Raw genomic sequence first — 17,910 nt, 5'->3', positions numbered from 1 at the left:
TGCTTTGCTTTTTCCACTGGGCCAGTCAAGGAATCCAAATGAAGGTTTGGTTGTTTTTGTAGATTTGAAAAAATATCTGGTTTAAATATTCATAGTCCTGTCCCCTGCTAAGAAAGTGTGTGTGTGTGTGTGTGTGTGTGTGTTTTTGTTTTTGTTTTGCGGCACGCGGGCCTCTCACTGTTGTGGCCTCTCCCGTTGCGGAGCACAGGCTCCGGACGCGCAGGCTCAGTGGCCATGGCTCATGGGCCCAGCCGCTCCGCGCCACGTGGGATCTTCCCAGACCGGGGCACGGACCCGCGGCCCCCGCATCGGCAGGCGGACTCCCAACCACTGCGCCACCGGGGAAGCCCTGTGTGTGTTTTATTTAAGCACAAAATTAAACTTGTTCTTTATAATTTCTTTGAATCACGTGTTTTCTGACTACCAAATGACTGTGAGCGTATTAAATGAAAACTCAAACACGACGGAACGGTGAGATAGGGACTCACCCCCAAGGCCTGCGCAGGGCAACACTGCGTTGGGCGGGGCTCCCCCTAGCTTTCTTTCCACCCTGCTCTTTCACCCTTATTTCTCCTACCCACGTGGAGCCGCGCTGTTTTGCCCTTTTCCCCACTTAGTGATGCATTTGGACAACTTTCCAGCGTTATTTTTTTTCCAGCATTATTAAATCATGGTAGGAAACAATTTCTGTTTAAATCAGGATGGTAAGAGGTTATTGCCAACAGAGGTGGAATTAGGAATTAAAAAAAAACAAAGCTGTGTAGTCTCAGTTTATTCTTAAGAGCAGAGCTTTTGCTGTTTTGTACGTCATCTCCTCACCCCCCACCCCCATCCTGCTCACGTTCTTCCTTCTTGAAGTCAGCAGGCCTCTAACAGACGCCCTTTTCTTTATAAGCAGCACTTCACTGTAGAAATCAAAGGGTTTTCTTAGTTGTGTGAACAGAAAATGAAATTCGTCTGCAAGGCTTCTTAATGATTGTTATCAGCCATGCCTGGTACTGCTGGTTTAGTAGAAAGAAAAACTGACCTTTTTCTTCTTCCTGGGAGATTCTGGTCTGGTTCTACCTATAACCAGGAGTCTCTCGTCTGCCTGGCTTGGTTTCCCTACCTGGAACATGGGGAGGGGACTGGTGAGTTGGGTTAGGGAATCACCAAGATGCCTTTTAGCCCTGAGTTTGTTTCTTTTCTTAAGGAACGTTTTGAAAGACATTTTTGTATTCTTCCTCAGGTGTAGAGAACACAGCTTTTCTTCTTTTTCTGGGTACTATTTGAACTTAATGTGCACTTGTTAATTGGCGGGGTCAAGATGTGGTATAATTGTACATCAGTTCCTCTCTTCTGAGCACTTACCCAGGGCTTTCCCCAGGAGGTATAATTAACTTCATCTTATAGATGGAGAAGTGGAGACAGAGGACCTGGTCATGAGCAGACAGTCTTTACATGGCAACATGATTAAAAGCTTTCAAACTACTGTCATGATTATTAAGAATTTACAAAGGACTGAGACTCATTTTCTCTTCTATGATGAGCTAGTCTCTTATTTGCACTGTTGACTGAGAAGCAAGAATTTTTTTTTAAGTCAGGGATGTCCTGTGTTTTGTTTGCTGTCTGCTTTCAGGTGATGTTAGGGGGATCCTCCCTCACTCACTTATTCATTCAAAACCAAGGGTTGCAATGCCTATTAGTCTCTCCCACAGGACTCCGCACGGTAGGGGACCTAGACCTGCCAGCACACATTCCAGCCCAGGAGAGACGTGCCAGGTGGGGGTTTGTGTAAAGTGCTGTGAGCTCTGAAGAGTCCTGGGCATTGCTGAGCAGGGTGAGCTCGTCAGGGACGCTTCCCAAGGAGGCGGCCTCTGAATCAAGTTGGAACGCTCCCAGTTAATAAGGGTCAGGAAAAGAATTCAAGCAGAGCGCGCGACGTCGTGGAGGAACAGGGCTGGGGTTTGGACTGGCCAGTTGAGGCACCTGAAGCCAGAAAAGGGCGATCAGAGAGCGGGGAGCAAGGCGGGGACCGGTTCAGAGGGTGGCCGAGAGGCGGGGAGAGACTGCTCGCTCAGTCTCATAAATTTACTGGCAGGGGTTGTGACGCAGTCACACATCCGTCAGGTATTACCTGACTTTGATTGAATTTCCCTGAGTTTCAGAATCATGGCAACGAAGAGCAGTTGTCTGACTTATTTGGATTGCTACACATGCTTGTACGATTTGAACTATTACTATTGCCTGGTTTTGTGATTTTTTTTTTTTTTTTTTTTTTTGGACAGGCCACAATTGCTGGTTTGGAAGGATCAGGTGATATCGTGTCTGTTTCCTGCACAGAAAATGAAATATTTTTCTTAAAGGGAGACAGGAACATTATAAGAATTTCAAGCAGGCCTGAAGGACTAGCATCAATAGGTTTGTATTTCTTGTAAAATGTTATAAAATGTATTTGTTACAAAATTTGTTATAAAATGTATGTAATTACAGTTTGTGATGTATAAAACGTACCATGTTTTTGCTCGTTAAATGATCGTAGCTTTTTCGAAACGAGGTGTTCAGAGGGTTTCCTTTGATTCTGAAAAGACGGTTTGTGACACTTTTCTTGAAGGTTACCTGCTTTCAGGCTTACATCAGCCAGGGTCTCACATTTGGTGGAGTTGCTTCTGCGGGTCTGGAGGTCAGGGAGGTTGGGTGAGTAGGAAGGAGAACTTGGCACCCACCTGACTGATCTCCGTCCGACACTCTGAGACAGCCTGTGGGATTGATGCATAAGATTTTAGAACATTTCAGTCTGTCACCTGGGACACAGTTTTTTACCTTTAACATAGTTCTTCCTTGTAGTATTGATTATTCTCTGTGCTTTTGACTTTTTTTGGGTAATTCATATTTAAGCCCAAATTCTAATGAGTAAAGAACCTTACTCTGTGTTGTCGTGCATGCACACGACCATGGTACTTTATGTATTTGTTCCTGGTGGTCGCAACAACAGCTGTGTGGCCCCTGCCCCACTGCCCCTCCCCGCCTTGTCATCACTGAGTTGTGCTCACCACCTTCCAGACTCTGCTAAGCACTTAACATTCACGATCTCGTCCAGTCCTCCGAACAGCCTCGTGCGGGAGGGCCCGATGCCCGAGGTGAGGGCAGTGCCACAGATGCCAGCGCCTCGTGGGGCCTCTGAAGTTCACTGGGCAGTTGCACAGGCGTCCTGCCCCCGCCTTTCCCTAACCAGGCCACCTTCCTCCCTGGGGCTGGAGCGGCCTTGGCCCTTCCTCGCTCGCTGTGCCCCTGTCCTGACACTGCTGCCTGGGTCTCCCCGACGAGGTCTGCCCTCCTCGGGTGCTGCCCTGTGCACCCCTCCCCCTCATCATTCAAGACTCGGTCAGCATCGCCGCACTTTTGATAACTTCCTCCAGTCGCCTTAGTTGGGCCAGTCTCTCCTCGCTGCGTCCCGGGGCCCTTTGCCCGCTGCTCCGTGGCTCCGGAGCCGCTGCCTCGCCACTCACCTGGCTCCGGAGCCGCTGCCTCGCCACTCACCTGGCTCCGGAGCCGCTGCCTCGCCACTCACCTGGCTCCGGAGCCGCTGCCTCGCCACTCACCTGGCTCCGGAGCCGCTGCCTCGCCACTCACCTGGCTCCGGAGCCGCTGCCTCGCCACTCACCTGGCTCCGGAGCCGCTGCCTCGCCACTCACCTGGCTCCGGAGCCGCTGCCTCGCCACTCACCTGGCTCCGGAGCCGCTGCCTCGCCACTCACCTGGCTCCGGAGCCGCTGCCTCGCCACTCACCTGGCTCCGGAGCCGCTGCCTCGCCACTCACCTGGCTCCGGAGCCGCTGCCTCGCCACTCACCTGGCTCCGGAGCCGCTGCCTCGCCACTCACCTGGCTCCGGAGCCGCTGCCTCGCCACTCACCTTGCGCGAGAACGGATTTTGGATTGCAAGGCTCTCGTGACTCGCCTTGCGGCCCTAACACAGCACATGGTTTGAAGAAGACCCTAGCATGTTAGTCAATGGTGTCCTCCTTTCACAGATTAGAAAATTGAGGATTGGGGTAGTACGTGACAAGCCCCACGCCACCGTCCAGATATCCGCTTCAGCCGCCGTTTCCCCTGCCTCGCCAGGTTAGTCAGGAGGGCCCGCCCTGTGCCATGGCTGTGGGCACGCCACTGCTTCCCTCGGGTCTCTTGCCCACAGGGCCATCCTTGGTGTTTCTACTCTGACCAGCGTCAGCTAATGTCTGAGTGACCTCAAGAGAGGCAACGGAGATCCTGGGCAGGAAGTGGGGCTCCCTCCCTCCAGCACGGGAGGGAGCAGCCTGCCTGGGACATGGCTATAGCGCTTGTCTTTTAAACCTTAGAATACAAGGTTTGGCTGCTGGGAGAGTATAAAAAACAGCCTCATTTTAGCCAGATATTTAGCCTCAAAAAGACAAAAATGAAGTACTAGCTGTCACTGTCCTGAATTTATAATCTCCCAGGAGATGGCAAGAAGAGAGTGAATTACCTCTTAAGTCACAGAGGGCAGGTTGGGGCGAACATCATTCCAGGGTCGTAACTTTCATAGAAACGGAGTGAGCTCTGCTCTTGAGCCTGTGAGCTGGGGGCCTTAACAGTGTCACCAAGTGGCAGTGCCACTTACAGGGGAGAAGTGACCAGGAGCCACGAGGCCAGTAGACTTCCTGCAGGCGTGAAGATGCTCTGTAACTACACTGCCCACACGTGGCTGCCGAGTACTCGAAATGTGCTGAGTGCAGCTGAGGAACTGGATTTTAAGTTTTGTTTCATGTCTATGAATCTGAATTTAAAGAGCTACATGGCTGCTGGCTACTGTACTGGACGGTGCAGCTCCAGACCAAGATCTGCCTGTGTAATCTTGTGTGACCTTCTGCAAGTCACTTCCCTGCCCTGCTCGTCCCCACTTGTGGCCCCCGGTCGAGGCAGGAATGCCCACCTGTCTGGGTAAGGGCCGTGTCTCCATGCCTAGAACGCGTCTGGCATGCGGTAGGTACTCGGTAACAGAAGGATGGCTGGATGGATCAAAATGGACCCCCAGTCCTGTGTTGAGGGTCCTGTGGCTGGAACCTCCTACTGTCGTGTTGAAAGGAGGACGTGTCCATGGAGGTGGGGACAGAGCGCCAGGCCCACCAGCCCACTGCCAGTCCTGCTCTGCTCTCTCTCCTCTTCGCACGTGGACTCCTTTAATGAACTCCTCTGTTTTGAGTTTGCGCTGGTGAAAAATTACCTTTCCCTCCTTGAACTTTGAGAATTTTTATTATAGGTACATGTGTGTTTTTCAAAGGTCCCTGGAGGAGTAGTTTTTTGGCTGCAGCACGGGGGCCCCAGCAGTGAAAGCACCGACTCCTAACCACCGCACCACCAGGGAATTCCCTCTAAGCCCTTTTTTCTTTTTGATTATTATTTTTTTTCCAAGCCCTTTTTTAATAGGCATCTCACCTTTATATATTATTTTGTGAGTTGAAGTGAGAAATGCTCTACCTTATGGTAGTCCCTTACTTTGAGTTATTTACAAAAGACAGCTGCTGTGAGTTATTTGACTGATTTTGATACATGAACTTCCTGGAGAACAAAAACCATGTGTTGGAACCTGTTGTACAATTCTTTTAGTTTCGCTGGTTTCTCTGAATTTAGCAGGCTGGTATTTAGGGCTGGCAAACCTTAATAAGAGCACTCCGTCTTTCCCTCCAGTAACCATGGTAAAACTGACTCTTCTTTCTCAGTGCGGGACGGTCTGGAGCCGTCAGGATGCCCAGAGCAAGTCCATGGGCAGCGTGCGGAGAAGCCGCCGGGGGCCACGCCTTCTGAGACGAGGCTCAGAGGCTCTTCCGTGGCCAGCGAGCCCAGAAGCAGGAGCAGCTCGCTCAACTCCACTGACAGCAGCTCCGGGCCTCAGGCGGCTCCCGAGCTGGGCAGGAGCGGCCAGCTCACCTCGAAGAGGTTCAGTGTGATCAGCTCGGAGGACTTCGACCAAGAGCTCATCGTGAAGCCTCTCAAAGTGAAAAAGAAGAAGAGGAAGAAGAAGACAGGTACCATCCACGGCAGAACACACACGACCTCCTTCCACCCCCGTGGGGCCTTTTACCAAACTCTCTGGGAAGGCTGCTGCTTGCTGAGTGAGCACTGCCCGTTCGCTGGAAGGCACAGAAAGCGAATGTCTTTCCTCCTCGAAGGAGTTTTACTGTGAAATACGTATACATTATACACACACATAAAGCATTAAACTATAATGTAACATACCACCCTGCTTAACAGGTCTGGGTGTTACACTTTTCAATATTTAAGTAAAAATTTCTGTTTATTCATGTACATCATTTATTAGACCAGAGATTCTATAAACCTGTAAGGAAGGTCATGGAAATCTTTAGATGGATCGATTTATGTTTAATGTAGGGTATGTCATCAGTCATCAGATATGGGCTTTTTTTTCTCTTTTCTTTTCTTTTTTTTTTTTTTTTTTTTTTTTGGCTGCACTGCATGGCTTGTAGGATCGTAGTTCCCCAACCAGGGATTGAACCTGGGCCCTTGGCAGTGGAAGCACCGAGTCCTAAGCACTGGACCGCCAGGGAAGTCCCAGATACGGGATTTAACACTGAGTTTTCAAAAATTTTTACTTCTTGGTGCCTGTTGAGCCTCTCTAGCTAAAGATCACTGCGATTTTGAAGGAAAATGTTATCAGATCCCTTAGCATTTTAATAATTAAAAGAAATTGGCCTGTGCTCCATTTGTTCCTTTGTTTTTCTTAGTTAACATTTCCGGAAGGAGGCCTCAGAGCCCGTCAGTGTGTGCAATATTTGCATCCATTTAAAGCATCCCTGCGTTGGGATAATTTGTACTCAAGAGATTTATTCTTCACCAGTTAGATATCCTTCATTTAAAACGCGTTTGTCTTAAGCCCCAATGTGTTCTAGTTAGTGTCTTACTAGGTTCGTACCTAACCTTAAACGCTCTTCTTCTAAACAGAAGGTGGAAGCGGGCCTACCTGCCCCAGTTCCCTTGAGTCGACTCCCTGCTGGGAGTGTCCTGGTGGCAGCCCCCAGTCCTTGAGCACAGACTTGCTGTCCACGACCTCGAGTTTGGGCAGCACCGTGGATCAGTCCAGCGCAGGGTCTCCGGACCAGGAGTGCAGTCTCAGTGGTGAGGCCAGCAGTGTCCTGCCAGAATACAGCGACCCCGAAACGTTCAGCGTCTTGGAGGCGCCCTTCCCCGCCCCTGACTCACTGAATGAGGAAGGTGACGGAAGAACCGAAATCCCCCTATGTGACGGCGCAGGCAAGACGCAGCCGCCTAGCGGGGGGTTGAGTTCACCCTGGCATCCGAGGGAGGACGCGGAAGGGAGTGATGACATCGCGGAGCTCGAAGAGGAGCCCTGTCCCGTGAGCGGTGGGCCAAGGAGCACACAGTCACCCTGCCGAGAGCGGGGCAGCTCAGCAGAGGCCCGGGAGGTGGGGGGCATGGAGCCTGTTGAACCCCAGAGCACCTTTCCGGAGGCCCCCCTCCAGGGCTCCCCCCTGGTGCCTTCCAGCCTCAGCTGGACTCCCAGTGCTGAGCGGTGGCTTCCAGGGACCAGCGCTGAGGAGCCCAGTGAAGAGCAGGGCTTCCAGAGGCACCTGGGGGCCCCAGGCCACCTCGGCTCGAGTCCCCGGCACGCTGCTGCTGACGATGACACAGGCCAGAAAGCAATGGCTGCTTCCGAATGTGACTTGGGGAGTGCAGGAGGACGACGGCCTCGCTGGGTCTCTGCCTCGGTGGCCAGCGCCCATGAGCAGCCCTCACGGGACCAGGCGTTGACGTCCAGTGACGAGGAGGACATCTATGCCCACGGGCTGCCCTCTTCATCCTCGGAGACGAGCGTGACAGAGCTGGCAGGGAGCCGCTCCCTGCAGGACCTGCACCCGCCGGGCACAGACGAGCCCGGGCTGCTGAAGTCAGAGGAGGTATGTGCGCTCCTTTCTTAAGGGAAATCATTGGTGAACTGATTATATTTTCCTGTTTATGCAAAGAAATTATATTCCTACTGTAAAACCCGTATGCCAGAGGTGTTTGGAAGTCTGCCTTTGGGGGATTTCCAGCGCAGGGATCTAGAATGGCTTGGACTCCTGCTGACCTGTCACCCCTGCTCAGTTACCCACTTTACCAACAAAAGCAGCCTCTCCTTGTTGATTTCGGCAGGGCCGGCCCAGCATGGGCAGCTAGTGCTAGTCATCCCAGAGGATGGCTGGATGGGCCTGGGGGCCGCTCCCAGAAACCAGTGGCGAGAGGCCCGTCCACTTGTGGAGGGGAAGGCGCTGCCCCGCAGACAAGCGTCTCGAGGAGCCGCGTCTCCCTGACCTCCAAACAGCGGCGCCAGGGCTCCCCTGCAGGCTGTACAGTTTCCTGGGTCGGGTTCTACCTAGCCTGTGCAATTAAAAGACGATTATTAGCCATTCTTGGTCATTTTATATAAAAAAGTGGCTTTTACAAAGTGCCTGTTTCCTTAGCAAGTAATTATTATGTAGATGTATTTGGGTTCAGAACTAACTGTGTGTTGTAACCCTTACTGCTAAGTGGATGAGGTGTGGATCGTGCATGTGAACTTATGCAGCCACGTGTGCTTTCCCCAGATGTGCCTCTGGATTCTCTGCGTCCTAATGACGTGTGACATTGGGGCGGCTCTCACCGTGTGCCAGGTGCCGTGCTAAGCACTTTACAAGTTTAACTCACATACTGCTCGAAGAACAAAACCCACAAACTAGGTGCTCCCGTTTCACAGGAGGCAGTGGAGACTCAGACAGATGAATGGCTCTCGCCAGGTCGCGCGGCACGTGGGGCCAGGGCCCTCTCTCGCGAGCCTCTGTGCTGTCTGTCCTGTCTCGAAAGCGAGCCGTCCTGCTTATTTGTTTTAAGACAGAATGCCCTTTCACTCAGTCTTCCGCGCATTCACCCTTTCGGGAGTGCCTTCGGCTGCCAGGCTCTGCGTCGGGCGCTGGGGATGCTGCAGTGCCCGTGACAGGCAGTCGTGGATCTCAAGAGTCCTGGACACGTGTGCAGATCCTCCCAGTTGAGTGGAACTCGGGCGATGGTGATGAGCAAAGTGCAGGAGGGGCGCGGTGCCCACCAACCATGGCAGGAGCCAAGCAGCTGAGCCGAGGGCGTGGGCAGTTGGCATTCTAGACCAGAACTTTAGAAAAGTCCTAGGTGAGAGGGCACCTGGTACTCTGAGGACCTCCCCCAGCCTTCACCGCTCCCCCCCTTGTCCCCCTCCAGAGAGCTGGAAAGCCACATTTTGTTGCGTTGGGGGGTGGGTAAGGCGTGTCCTGGTGAGCCAGGGCCAGATCGAGAGGGGTTGGGTGCCAAACTCTGTGAAGCAGTGAACGTCCATGTGTGGGTGATTGTGCAAATACATGGGTTTCTTTTGCAGTTTTGGAAAGCTGTTAAAGTGCACACTTTATTTAGCTTTGATTTTTAAAAGAACCCTAACATCTAAACCTTAATCTACAAGATTCAGTCAGGCAGTGTCTTGGCCAGATTTCCATCAACCACATGATGTGCCACGTGTCCGATGATTGGATCAGCGCTTAAAACAATATGGTGAAAAAAACAAAGATAGTGGTAGTGCCATTTCTCCTAACACATCTCTAATGATTAGCTGTACAAAAATCAATTTGCATACAAGTGGGAAGTGAGGTATCCCTAGAATAAAACCAGATCCTTTGAATGTAAGCCCTAGGTGAGGGAAGAGGTTGTAGTATCTGTGACAGACTGTTTTCCAGGAACGTTATGGGGTCTTTGTAGGGGACAGCCGCTCCCACTTCACAATGTTTCTGTTAGAGCTGGTCGAGAGATAGAGGGCCGACTTAAGTGATTGCACACTTTTCTTATTGACGACAGTACGACACATGCAGCTGTGTCCTCTGCCGCAGAACTCAGCAGGCTCTGTCCTTGTTAGTTTGCAGAAAGCTGGATGGGTTACTCCGGGCCGGGCTACGGCATTCTCAGCTTGGCGGTCTCCGAGAAGTACATTTGGTGCCTGGACTACAAAGGCGGCCTGTTCTGCAGCGCGTTGCCGGGCGCTGGGCTGCGCTGGCAGAAGTTTGAAGATGCCGTCCAGCAGGTGGCAGTCTCGCCCTCAGGTTCGCCTCCCAGCTCCCTGCTTCTTGCCCCAGGTGTAGAGGCCCGAGCACACAGGGACCAGTCCATTTAACAGACTTGCCTTTTCCCCGCAGGTTTGAGGGGTTTTCTCCAAAGAACGCGGATTGCTGCATTTGACATCAACTGAAAATAGTGTAATTGCAGTTCAGTTTTTGGTTTTTTTATTAATTGCAGTGGTAACACATGAACATGTTTTGTAAGTTAGACAAATAGCTTCCATTTTTGAGGGTTTTTTTTAGAAATATTAACATACAAATGCCTTATAAAAATAAATCTGTTTCTGTTTCTTAGTGTTGTTGTTTTAAAACTTATTTATTTATTTATTTTTGGCTACGTCGGGTCTTCGTTGCAGTGCACAGGCTTCTTGCAATGGCTTCTCGGGGAGCACAGGCTCTAGGTGCGCAGGCCTCAGTAGTTGTGGCACGTGGGCTCAGTAGTTGTGGCTCGTGCGCTCTAGAGCACAGGCTTAGTTGCTCCGCGGCATGTGGGATCTTCCCGGGCCAGGGCTCGAACCTGTGTCCCCTGCACTGGCAGGCGGATTCTGAACCACTGTGCCACCAGGGAAGTCCCTTAGTGTTGCTTTGAAGCAGCTGAACTAATGAAGATGGGCCCGCGGTTGTGTTGGATAAGTTTGGATCGTTTGATTTCTTTCTTAGAAATTACTCTGTAATGAGCTATATATATGCTTTGGGTGAATAATCTACTCCCTGAGTGTGAAAAGAAAATGCCTGCCTTCCTTCATGCCACGATCAGGCCATTCTCAGTGAGCTGGAGCAGACGCTTCCTGGATGAGGTTCTACCTCCTCATCTATACAGAATAATTTGCTTGTTTGTCACAGTGTTGGCCGCTTCACCTGTTTGGGGGATGGCGAGTGGAACAGAAGTGTGTATGTGTATCGTAGCTGGTTTACTGTTAGGACGTTGGAATGCAAGGCAGACAACACTGAGCCTGTGACCTCCCCTCGCCCTCTGTGCTTTGAGATGGATTTCCTCTAACTCTCCTGGTCTTTGTCACTACGCAAAATACCAGTTTGTTCAGGGTTGTTTTGTTCTATCTCTTTATCTCTTTGAAAAATATTTTTCCTTAGAGACTAAGATAATAGCCTGTCCCATTAGCTGGCTTTATATAATTATGGGTTTTAATTCTTTTCCTCTCATTTACCTTTGGGTGCATCTCCCCAGCCATTTATAAGCTTCGGTTTTTTCCTGATTATGTGAATTACTGTGTGTTTCCAAACGATTCAGTCTCGCGCTACTCTAGCAGGAGCTCTGTCTCCACCAGGGTTGGTGCTGTGGCTGAGGGCCCCGTCCAGCGTGGGCACCCTGGGGGCCGCGGGCTTGGCCGCCGCCCCGCTTCCCACACCTCCCTTGGCACCTCGTGCCAGACCCTCTAGTCCAGCCCTCTGTGCTCTTGGTGACTCTGATGGTTTCTTAGACGCCACCTGCATCTCCATAGACCACCTTCCTGTCTGCCCTTCTCCTTCCCTCCCCTTCTTCTATGTCCCTTTCTAAGTGAAAAAAGGGACAGCCCAGCTCGAGTGCTTCCTTTCCATCTGCACCTTATCCATTTGACTGGTCCAGAATTGACCCACTCCCTTTGAATCCCTGTAGGACTTTCAGACTTTCTCAGGACACTAACTGTGCCTCCCGAAGGTCGTTTAGGGCCCTCACCTGGCACACCTAGCAGTGCCGGTGGTGCCTCTCTGCCGTGTGATGAGTGCCTCTGATGCGCCCGCTCTGTGTGCTGTGTCCTTGATACAGCCTCACCTGCAGCCTTCCTAGCAGCCTGTACAGGGCAGACGATCCCATTTCACAGATGAGGAAATGAGGCTTGGAGACATGAGCCCCAAGCCACACGGTGGGGGATGGTGGCAGGGGTTCAGACCTCGGCGCCGCAGGCTCTTTCCCCATTCGGGGTACAAGCAAAGGGGGGGGTGTTGTAGAAATCTCTCTTCCCCACAGCACCCAGAATGGACTTTTGGGGGTGAAAATTCTCAGTATTTATTGGACAGTGAATATAATTTTTATTTCCACAGGAGCCCTTCTCTGGAAGATTGAACAGAAATCTAACCGAGCCTTTGCTTGTGGAAAAGTGACCATCAAGGGGAAGCGTCACTGGTACGAAGCTCTGCCCCAGGCGGTGTTTGTGGCCCTGAGCGATGACACGGCCTGGATCATCAGGACAAATGGGGACCTGTACCTACAGACAGGTAGCTGCAGCCGGCGCCCCAGCACCCGTGGGATCTGGTGTGATTGCGCTTTGGTAGCGACGTGCTTAGAGACAGTGACCAAGAAGCTAGAAGTCAATTTAAATGAAAACACTTCTGGAAAGAGAGTATTTGCTGTTGGAATCTATTAGCAGTTTTCTGCTACTGACTCACATTCAACCCAGGACAAACTTAGGGCAGGAATTAATAGAATTATTTAGCGAGGCACAGAAACAGAATCGTATTCTCCTTACAGCTCACCATTGCGTATCCCTTATCCTGCAGTATCAGATCTGAAGAGGAAAGAAGAACAGAGAAATGGCATTAGAATCATTTTTCCCTTTAACTTATGGCTGGATTTTTTCAGCCAGGTCAAAGCCCTGCTTCTATACGCTTATTTACACGTGGGTCAGGAAAAAACAATGAGAGATAATTTGCTCTAAATAGGAGTTTATCTCATCCTAGGAAACTGCCCTGAGAGGGGTGACCTTTAGCAGCTGGAAGAGACACAGTGGGACTTGTTTTTTAAAAATAAACTGTAATGAGAGTCAGTGTTTACGTACTGTCAGCAAAATGAGATATGGGTTTCCAAAAGCAATGTGATTCACCAGTACCTGGAAACGATTACGGGGCAGGAGCTCTTTTTCGGATGTCAAGAGGCCATAATAGATTTATGTAAATATCAATCTTTTAACCATTTAATATTGCTGATTCCAAGAAAAGGTTTGTTTTTTTAAAATAGATATATTTTATTTATTTATTTATTGACCGCATTGGGTCTTCATTGCTGTACGCAGGTTTTCTCTAGTTGTGGCGAGTGGGGTCTACTCTTGGTTGGGATGTGAGGGCTTCTCATTGTTGCAGAGTACAGGCTCTAGGCATGCAGGCTTCAGTAGTTGTGGCTCATGGGCTCTAGAGCGCAGGCTCAGTAGTTGCAGCACACGGGCTTAGTTGCTCCGTGGCATGTGGGATCTTCCCGAACCAGGGCTCGAACCCGTGTCCCCTGTGTTGGCAGGTGGATTCTTAACTACTGCACCACCAGGGAAGCCCCCCAAGAGAAGGTTTTAATCTCTGTTATGAACTGTCAGCCAGGGACGATTCTCTGAGATTTTTTTTTAACATCTTTTATTAGAGTATAATTGCTTTACAGTGGTGTGTTAATTTCTGCTTTATAACAAAGTGACTCAGCTGTACATATACATACGTCCCCATATCTCCTCCCTCTTGTGTCTCCCTCCCACCCTCCCTATCCCACCCCTATAGGTGGTCACCAAGCACCGAGCTGATCTCCCTGTGCCATGCGGCTGCTTCCCACTAGCTATCTGTATTACATTTGGTTGTGTATATATCCATGCCACTCTCACTTTGTCCCAGCTTACGCTTCCCCCTCCCCACATCCTCAGGTCCATTCTCTATGTCTGCGTCTTTATTCTTGTCTTGCCCCTAGGTTCTTCAAAACCTTTTGGGGTTTTTTTTTAGATTCCATGTATATGTGTTAGCATACGGTATTTGTCTTTCTCCTTCTGACTTACTTCACTCTCTATGACAGACTCTAGGTCCATCCACCTCACTACAAATAAATCAATTTCATTTCCTTTTATGGCTGAGTAATATTCCACTGTATACATGTGCCACATCTTCTTTATCCATTCATCTGTTGATGGACACTTAGGTTGCTTCCACATCCTGGCTATTGTAAACAGAGCTGCAATGAACATTTTGGTACATGACTGTTTTTGAGTTATGGTTTTCTCAGGGTATATGCCCAGTAGTGGGATTGCTGGGTCATATGGTAGTTCTATTTGTAGTTTTTTAAGGAACCTCCATACTGTTCTCCATAGTGGCTGTATCAATTTACATTCCCACCAATAGTGCAGGAGGGTTCCCTTTTCTCCACACCCTCTCCAGCATTTATTGTTTGTAGATTTTTTGATGATGTCCATTCTGACTGGTATGAGGTGATACCTCATTGTAGTTTTGATTTGCATTTCTCTAATGATTAGTGATGTTGAGCATCCTTTCATGTGTTTGTTGGCAGTCTGTATATCTTTGCAGAAATGTCTGTTTAGGTATTCTGCCCATTTTTGGATTGGGATGTTTGTTTTTTTGGTATTGAGCTGCATGGGCTGCTTGTAGATTTTGGAGATTAATCCTTTGTCAGTTGCTTCATTTGCAAATATTCGATTCTCTGAGATTGAAAGCCCTTGAACATCTGGCTCGCTCTCAGATGTGGGAGAGCCGGCATCCTAGCAGGTCCTGCTTGAGCCCAGAGGGCAGCCTGGCCAGCTCTGGGCCACATGCCGGCCCTGGTCTCTCCAGCCTGGTTCCTATGTCTCCCTTGAAAGTGAAAAATAGCTGGAAAAGCATACGCATGTCCAACTTCCAGTGGCATCTGAGTTTCGTTCCTGCTGGGGAAACAGGGTGCTTCTGGCCTGGGGGTGAGGAGGGCCTTAGGAGTCACCTGGGCAGTGGTTGCAGACAAGCTCAAACCACCCAGAGCTACTGGCTTAGAGTCTCCAGGGTTGTCCTGAAGGTTTGCAGTGTAAGAAGTCCAGGAGGTGATTCCTACCTAGCTGAGTTTGAGGAAATGCAGCCCAAGGGCTGTGATACCGTAGGGTGCTGTTGTGATCGGGCAGGGAGCATGCTGACTTCCGAGCCCTGACCGCAGGCTGAGGCTGTGGAATAATACGGGGCTTTAGGTAACAGCTGTTGTGCCAGCTCCCTTACGAGTGGCCTTGAAGCTCATTAGACAGAGATTGCAAAGAGGTGGGGGAAGAGCCCTGGATGGGGAGTCGGGGACCCTGAGCTCTGGCCCTCACCTTCCATCTAGGAATTTCGGGGTTTTCATTTTATTAGTGGAAACACCGCGTACCACGTACAAAGCAGGCGGAGGGGAACCACCCTGTTGGAGGTGCTCTGCAGAGGTTGCCTGGAGCCCTCAGATCCCTGTGGGTCTAGTGGCAGCTGAGGCTCTGAGGGGCACAGCCACAGAAGACGTCCCTTGGTACTGGCTCCTCTGGGCCTGGGCCCTCCTGGCTCCGGAGCTGGCTGCTCTCCTGCACTGGGCTTTCACGTTCTTTCGGAACATTTTTAGCTACTTTGGGACACCAGAGGATTCGGAATTGTTATTCCTCCAGTTTTCAAAGGGCATCTGAAAACAGTTCAGATGGATATTATATTTAAGCACAATCTAACTATTTTATGTTGACTAGACCTTGAAAAGAGAAAGTACTTATTATGAAAGGATATAGCAAAATACCAAAAAATAAGCAAACAGAATGAAAATGAGGTGTGAAGTCCTGACTGTGTGTCTCTGGGGGCTTCCTGTCCTTCTCCCCGGCAGGTCTCAGCGTGGATCGCCCCTGTGCCAGAGCCGTAAAGGTTGACTGTCCATACCCACTGTCGCAGGTCGCAGCCCGAAACAGCGTGGTGTGGGCGCTGACGGAGCAGAGGGCACTCCTGTACCGGGAGGGTGTGAGCAGCTTCTGCCCCGAAGGGGAGCGCTGGAAATGTGACATCGTCAGGTATCGGGGGAGGAGCAGACACATTTTCAGCGTCCTATCTGTCCCACTGTCTGTTCTTTGTTAACTTGACTCTTCTTAAGGGACCCATGTGAGCCTCTCCTGGGCAGAGCTGGTTCCCTGAAGGTTTCCACGGTCGTGGTGTTCTCTGGGATTGCCAGAGCCAGTTTCAGCAGCCTGACCTTGAAGACACTCTGTGCCTCCTTCTGACTGGCAGACTGGACCTTGGGTCAGAGCTCAGTTTTAAAAATGTTACTGCCCTCATGTGTAATCTCAAGCCCCACACGGTCACGAGTCTCTCGTGATGGTCTTTCTAGAGAACTGCCCAGTGTCAGATAGTTTCTGTTTAGAGTCTCAGATGACTTAAGGCCAAATATTTTTCTTTATTATCCTCCTAGTCAGTTGAAGTTAATCTCTGAATTGCAATTTATTTGGTTACTTTCTACCAGTCAAAATTTTAATTAAAGAGTTACTGTCAGATCATTTTGCTGGTGTGAAATTATCAGTAGTCTTTAGGAAAATTAGATTAGGATATTCTCGGTTTGAATTGAGCAACCCAGTAAGTTTGAGTGAGCACCTGTTGTGAGCACTGAGTGAACGTGACCCTGCCCAGCCCTCGAAGAGCTCCCCATCTGGGGCAACCAACGCCAGTTAGTGTAGATGGTCCCGAGCTGGAGAGGGACGAGCAGCACCGAGGACGCCTCGGCTCCCCCTGCAGAGGTCAGGCAGGCACCGTGCAGAGTGGACCCGCAGCTCAGCCTCGAAGCTGGTGGGGACGTCACCGGCTGGGTGGGAGGAGGGCGTTGCCCGCAGAGTGGGCAGCGTCTGCCAGGCTGCAGCTGCCCAACACAGCCTGGCACGCTGCGGAGTTTCTGTTCGCTTAATTGGTGAAGGCAGGGGTGGGGAGATGGGCCACTCGGGGCCTGAAATCCCTCATGAGCCTGCTCTCTTCTTCCCTGGGTTAGTTTCCCTTAAGAGCTCCCCCTACCGTCCTGGGCCTTCAGGGATTCTTCAGACGCCCCCTCGCTTCGGAACAGTATATATCGCACAGTCGTTTAACTCGAAACTCAAGCTTCGTTCCTCGGAACTTGTCTCTTGTCCCACACTGAGCCCCCCAGGACGCTTGATGCCGGCATCCTAGGCGCGCTGGGGGCCATGAATGCGGGTGCTGACTCCACGCTCTCTTCCTCGTTTCCAGTGAAAGGCAGGCTTTGGAACCTGTCTGTATCACTCTCGGGGACCAACAGACCCTGTGGGCCTTGGACGTCCGAGGACACCTGTGGTTCAGAACTGGCGTCGTTTCCAAGAAGCCCCAAGGGGATGACGACCACTGGTGGCAAGTAGGTGTTGAGCTCTCGGGCCACGTGCCTGGGTGCCTCCCTGAGTCGGGGGCTCTGCTCTCCCTCTTACAGCCCCTCTCTTTTCCCTAAAGAGATTGGGGGCTTGGAGTAAATAAACGGTGTTCGCTTTTACTATTGGATGAGTTAGACTTTGCTGTATTTGAGCACACTAGAAATATCAGGGCACAACAAGGCTCTACTGTATTCAATATCCTATGATGAACCATAATGGAAAAGAATATTAAAAGAGAAAGAATGTATACATATGTATACCTGAATCACTTTGCTGTACAGCAGTAACTAACACAGCATTGTAAATCAACTATACTTCAATGTAAAAAAAAAGAATTATCAGGGATTTCATCACAGGACGTAACTTGTGAAGCTCTTTTTGCTTAAATATGTAGGCTTTGTTTATTTATTTTTTAATTTTGGTGTTATTTAGAAATTTGTCATTATATGCCAAATAAATCCATCGATAGCCATTTGAAGACCTAGATAATAATAATGATTAATTCTGGAGGAATGTATTAAGAAGAAGCGAGATTAGACAATAGATGTGAAAAACCCAACCCACAATTAAAATTCACTATCTCTGCTTGTACAAAAGGCCTCGTAAGTAAATGGTATTTCAACGAAGAAAGGGGAATTTTCCTACATGCCCCCAGAAAAGTAAACACTTTGAGAAATAGTAAGGTAGGGGCTTCCCTGGTGGCAC

General features: G+C 50.2%; 1 protein-coding gene across 2 annotated transcripts in view; it reads left to right on the top strand.

Annotated features, from left to right (window-relative positions):
• The window catches only part of TECPR2 (tectonin beta-propeller repeat containing 2), a 98,891-nt gene that overhangs the window by 38,614 nt on the left and 42,367 nt on the right, over positions 1–17,910 (top strand). For both annotated transcript variants that reach the window (XM_082838130.1, XM_082838129.1), the window contains exons 7-13: positions 2,268–2,400; positions 5,717–6,022; positions 6,957–7,930; positions 9,922–10,105; positions 12,161–12,334; positions 15,675–15,855; positions 17,051–17,192. In XM_082838130.1, the coding sequence (XP_082694256.1) occupies positions 2,268–2,400; positions 5,717–6,022; positions 6,957–7,930; positions 9,922–10,105; positions 12,161–12,334; positions 15,675–15,855; positions 17,051–17,192 (2,094 nt within the window). The remainder of the gene's footprint in view (positions 1–2,267; positions 2,401–5,716; positions 6,023–6,956; positions 7,931–9,921; positions 10,106–12,160; positions 12,335–15,674; positions 15,856–17,050; positions 17,193–17,910) is intronic.

The sequence above is a fragment of the Leucopleurus acutus genome (genome assembly GCF_964270905.1).
Source record: "Leucopleurus acutus genome assembly, chromosome: 1".
Taxonomy (NCBI): Eukaryota; Metazoa; Chordata; class Mammalia; order Artiodactyla; family Delphinidae; genus Leucopleurus; species Leucopleurus acutus.
This window is presented reverse-complemented; position numbering and strand designations above follow the sequence as displayed.